Here is a 5,432-nt window from a genome sequence, read left to right as displayed (position 1 = left end):
ACCCAAATCCCGTGTCCCCGAATCCCGGGTCCCCAAATCCCCGAATCCCGGATCCCGGAATCCCCAAATCACGAATCCCCAAATCCCCAAATCCCGAGTCCCCAAATCCCCAAATCCCGAGTCCCCAAATCCCCGAATCCCGGATCCCGGAATCCCCGAATCCCGTGTCCCCAAATCCCCAAATCCCGAGTCCCCAAATCCCCAAATCCCGTGTCCCCAAATCCCAAAATCCCGAGTCCCCAAATCCCCAAATCCCGGATCCCGGAATCCCCAAATCCCGAGTCCCCAAATCCCCAAATCCCGGATCCCGGAATCCCCAAATCCCCAAACCCCGGATCCCCAAATCCCAAAATCCCGGGTCCCCAAATCCCCGAATCCCGAGTCCCCAAATCCCCGAATCCCGAGTCCCCAAATCCCCAAATCCCGAGTCCTCAAATCCCCAAATCCCGAGTCCTCAAATCCCCAAATCCCGGGTTCCCAATCCCCACCCGCCCTGGGCAGGTCCCGGTGTCCCCCAGCCCCTCCCGGGCTGGGGTCGGGATGGTTGGAAAACTCGGGATGGGGAAAACAGGGCAGAGCCGAGAGAGCCGCTGGTTTGGGGAGAAATTCCGGGGAAAAAGGGACGGGCTGGGAGCGCTGCTGGTTTTTTGGGGGGAAGAAGGGATGAGCCAGGAGAGCCGCTCTTTTTTGGGGGGGAAAAGGGCTGAGGTGAGAGCGCTGCTCGGTTTTGGGGAAATTCTGGGGCATAAAGGGCTGAGGTGAGAGCGCTGCTCGGTTTTGGGGAAATTCTGGGGGGAAAAGGGCTGAGGTGAGAGCGCTGCTCGGTTTTGGGAAATTCTGGGGCATAAAGGGCTGAGGTGAGAGCGCTGCTCGGTTTTTGGGAAATTCTGGGGGAAAAAGGGCTGAGGTGAGAGGGCTGCTCGTTTTTGGGGAAATTCTGGGGGGAAAAGGGCTGAGGTGAGAGCGCTGCTCGGTTTTGGGGAAATTCTGGGGGGAAAAGGGCTGAGGTGAGAGCGCTGCTCGGTTTTTGGGAAATTCTGGGGGAAAAAGGGCTGAGGTGAGAGCGCTGCGGCTGCGAGGGGCGCGGCCCGAGGGGTCCCGGGGGTCGGGACGGGGCCGGGGGGTCCCGGGGGGTCCCGGGGGGTCCCGGGGGGTTCCGGGGGTCCCGGCGGGGCCGGGGGAGGCGGCGGCGGCTCCGGGGCATCTTCCGGAGGGGCTCTTTGAGTTTCAAATGAGAGCCGCGAGCCTCTGTAGTGCCCGCGGAGCCGGCCTGGCCCCTCCTCACCTGGCACCGCGCCTAATGCCGGGCCTAACCCGCTCCCCATCCCGGGCCTAACCCGCTCCCCATCCCCGGCCTAACCCGGTCCCAATCCCCGGCCTAACCCGCTCCCCATCCCGGGCCTAACCCGGTCCCCATCCCGGGCCTAACCCGGTCCCCATCCCCGGCCTAACCCGGTCCCCATCCCCAGCCTAACCCGGTCCCCATCCCCGGCCTAACCCGGTCCCCATTCCCGGCCTAACCCGGTCCCCATCCCGGTCCCAATCCCGGTCCCCATCCCGGTCCCTGTGCGTGTGTTTTGGGTTCGTTTTTGTGTTTTCCTCCCGACCTTTTGCAAATAGGGACTGTTAAAAAAATCCCCTTTTCACCTTTTCCCCTCTGTTTTCCCCTCTCTTATCTCGGATTGGCTTCTCTAAAATCTTTTCTCGGGAGCGAATCCCGCTCCTGTCCCGGCCCCACTCCCAGTCCCTGCCCCACGGCCCAGGGATGCTCCAGCCCCAAATCCGGGGGGGCTTGAGCCTTTTTTGGGGTGGGAGGCTTTGTTTTAGTGTTTTCCCCCTGACCTTTTGCAAATCGCCGCTGGAAGAAAAATCCCCTTTTCACCTTTTCCCCCCGGTGTTTGTTTCCCCTCTTATCTCGGGGCTAATTGGGCTCTCCAAACCCCCTTTTTTTTTTTTTTTTTTATTTCCCGAGAGAAAGGAGCGTGTCAGAGCGGGGAGAGATTTTATCTGCGGGGCAGAGCAGGTACTTCCCTCCTCAGCCCTCATCCCTCACCCCGCCGAGCAGATTTGCAAATTTACCCAGGGCCGAACAATGGATCCTCCTGGCAGCCCCTCTGTTGACTTGTTTAGAAATCCCAGAGGCGTTTCGAGGTAAAAAGGTCAGAGCTGCACCGGGCCCGCTCTTCCTCCCTCCCCTCCGGCCCCGCTCCGTCCCTGCCCGGAGGTAAAAACGCGGAAATTTGGTTTATTCTGGGCCAAATCCCCTCTCAGGGCCGGCCTTCGGGGAGCTGAAGGGGAACAAACCGCGTCTGACGCTTCGGTTTTGGACTTTGAGGAGCGCGAATTCGGAATCGGTCGGAAATTCAGAAGAGCTCAGGAAAATCAGAATTTCCTCCCATCCCCAGCCCGCCCCGGGTTCCACCGGTGCGAATTCCCGATTTCCACCCCGGGGATGATTTCCTGCTCTCATCAGGCGAGGAAATGAGAAATGAGGACAGAATTGCACCCGGGAAGCCGGGCCCGATTCCAGGAAAAGGGATCGGCCCCTTTGTTTGGGGTCGCTGGAACAGCCGCGGACTTTTCCTTCCTCCTCCTCCTCCTCTTCCTCCTCCTCCCTCCCAGGCCCCAGAGATTCCCACTGGGCTGAAAAGACGCGAATTGAGGGGGGGGGGGGAAAAATAAAAATCAACTTTATTGGGCTGAGGTAGTTCCGTGTGGGGGCGCGGGGAGCAGGGGGGATCCGGCGGAGGAGCCGCTCGGGTTTTCCCGATAATTCCAATTTCACCCGCGGGCTCTCGGTCCCGAATCCCCGCCGGGGAGGGAGGCAGGGAGGCAGGGAGGGCGTTAGGCCGCGGTTTAGTCTCGGGTTTATCCGGCTCCGATAAGGCCGAGGGGGTGCGGGGAAGGCGCTGCGGGCTCTGGGGCTGCCGGGAGCTCCCCGAACTCGCCCCCATCGCCTCTCGCAGGCACAGCCCCGAGGGCAGCCCGGGCTCCTTTCCTCGATAGCGAAACCCCCTCCCCTCCGCCGCCGGCAGCAGCAAAAACTCGTGCGGAAATAAAACCCTGTAAAGCAGAAATAGTGCAAAACGGGAGCAGGAAATTGCGCTTTTTCTCTTTTTTTTTTTTGCCTTTTTTTTCTTTCCTTTCCTGAGGGTTTGGGTCTTGGCAGGGGCCTCGAGCGTCTTGGGCGCCTCGGGGCTCGTTTCAAGCTCTACAATCAGGAAATAAAAGGGAAAGGAAAAGGGGAAAATGCCCGTAACTTTTTTTTTTTGTGTGTGTGTGTGTGTGTGTGTGTGTGTATGGGGTTTTTGTTTTACATTCTCACAAGGAGGAAAAACGCATCGGGCGGGGGGAGAGGGAAAACAAAAAAATCGTTGCGCTCGTTTTTCCAGAGGGGAGCGAACTAAATTAAAGTGGTTTTTTTTTTGTTTGTTTGTTTGTTTTGTTTTTCCTGGAGTTGAAAGTGCAGTTCCTAAAGGGGAAGGGGAAAGGCAGAGAAGTCCCTGAGACACGGAAATTGGGAAATTGCTCCGGCCGCCGGCCACGGCCGCTCCTTGGGAGCGCGGCGCCCGCAGAGGGGCTATAAATAAAGAGAGAGGCTCGAGCGGCGCCGCCCGCGTGGGGACGGCCCCGAGGGTCCTGCGGGGGCTCTGGGGGGGCTCAGGAGGAGCCGGAGCTGGGCGAGGCCTCAGGCGAGGATGGATCCGAGCCCTCGTCCTTGGCCGCCCTGCGGGCAGCGGCCGGGGCCAGCCCCTCCTTCTCCCTCTTCTTCTGCTTCATCCGCCTGTTCTGGAACCAGATCTTCACCTGCGTCTCGTTGAGCTCCAGGGTGGCCGCGATCTCCACCCTGCGGGCCCGCGTCAGGTACTTGTTGAAGTGGAACTCCTTCTCCAGCTCCGTCAGCTGCTTGGTGCTGAAGTTGGTGCGGATGGCGTTGGGCGGCCCCAGGAGTCCCAGCTCCGACGTTTTGCCTGAAAAAACCCAAAACCCGCCAGGGCAGGAGCGGCCGGAGCAATCCCTCCCCTGAGGGGTGTCCCCTTCCCCCTGCCCCGAGCTCCGCGCTCCCCCCGGCCCCGCTCCGGGCTCTGCTTTTCCCGGAGATCCCCACGGAGATCCCGGGGATGCATCTGGGGATCCTGGAGATCCTGGAGATCCTGGAGATCCATCCCCTCATCTTCCCGGCTGGGTTTTTCCCCCAGGATCCATTCCCTGGGTTTTCCCCCTGGATCCATCCCCTGAGTTTTCCCCCTGGGATCCATCCTCTGGATTTTCCCCCTGGGATCCATCCCTGGATTTTCCCTCTGGGATCCATCCCCTGCGTTTTCCCCCTGAGTTTTCCCCCCGGGATCCATCCCCGGACCCCGCGGGAAGTGCTGGAAGGGGAGGAGGAGGAGGGTGATGATGGCGGGGGAGGAGGAGGAAGGCCGGGCTTTAAGGGAAGGTGGTGGGGAAGGAAGTGGAACAATGGAGGAGGGGATGGAGGGCACGGCTGGAGAAGGAGGAGGAAGCGCCGGGAGTTTCCTGCTCTGAGCTGGGCTTAAATCAGCCTCGGGCCTGCGGGAAGCCGAGCTCAGGGACGCTTGGTGGGATGTGATGGGAAATCTCTGGGTGGGGGTTAAGAAAAAGGCCCCAAACCCCAAACAAACCCAAACCCAAAGACCAGGAAAAGTACCCACCCCCAAACCCAAGGAAAGGACCCCAAAACCCAACCAAACCCAACACAAACACCAAGAAACCACCCTAAAACCCAACCAAACCCTCAAAACCCCCCAAAACCCAACTAAACCCCCCAAAACACAACCAAACCCAACTCAAGCCTTTGCTCCTCTGGAAGACGACCCCAAACCCTCGGGACCTCAGCCCCGCACCCCACACTCACCTGTTTTGGGGGGGTTCCTCTTCACCCTCATCCACTCGAAGGTCTGCGCTGCCCCGGCCCTGGCGCCGGGCTCGGGGTGCCCCGGAGGCTCCGGCTCCTCGAGCAGGGCCCCCGAGATGTCCCCGTAGAGGCCGGGCAGGTACGCGGGGCCCGCGGGCGGCTCCGGGCCCAGGCCGGGCTGGAACTGCCCCGGCGCCCCGCAGAAACCCTCGGCCAGCGAGGCCGAGCCGTAGCCCGAGGGCCCCTGGAAGAAAATCCCGTCCGCGTCCTGCTGGGCCAGGTAGAGCTGCGGGTAACCCTGGGCCGGGTAAGCCGGGCTGGAGAAGCGGGAGGAGGACGAGGAGGAGGAGGAGGAGGAGGAAGGAGGGTGGAAGCCGTGCTGGGGGAGGTGTCCGGCGGGGGCCGCAGGGCCGAAGGGACCCTCGGAGCTCGGAGCGGGGCTGCCCGAGCACGGCGGGAAGGACGGGGAGGGCTCGGCGAGGTGCGGGAAGGCGGCGGTGCCGCGGTTACAAATTGCGAACTCCAAGAAGGAGTTCATGGCGGTATTGTCCAT

The 5,432-nt window shown here is 61.3% G+C and overlaps 1 protein-coding gene across 1 annotated transcript; it reads right to left on the bottom strand.

The window, feature by feature from the left end:
• Nucleotides 1-3,660: 3,660 nt before the first annotated feature.
• Nucleotides 3,661-5,432, bottom strand: HOXB1 (homeobox B1). The gene is made up of 2 exons (XM_066567077.1): nt 4,880-5,432; nt 3,661-3,971 (listed from the first exon to the last, which is right to left on the bottom strand). The coding sequence occupies exons 1-2, from the start codon at nt 5,430-5,432 to the stop codon at nt 3,661-3,663; spliced, it is 864 nt and encodes a 287-aa protein (XP_066423174.1).

This window comes from Molothrus aeneus, chromosome 28 (assembly GCF_037042795.1).
Source record: "Molothrus aeneus isolate 106 chromosome 28, BPBGC_Maene_1.0, whole genome shotgun sequence".
NCBI lineage: Eukaryota > Metazoa > Chordata > Aves > Passeriformes > Icteridae > Molothrus > Molothrus aeneus.
This window is presented reverse-complemented; position numbering and strand designations above follow the sequence as displayed.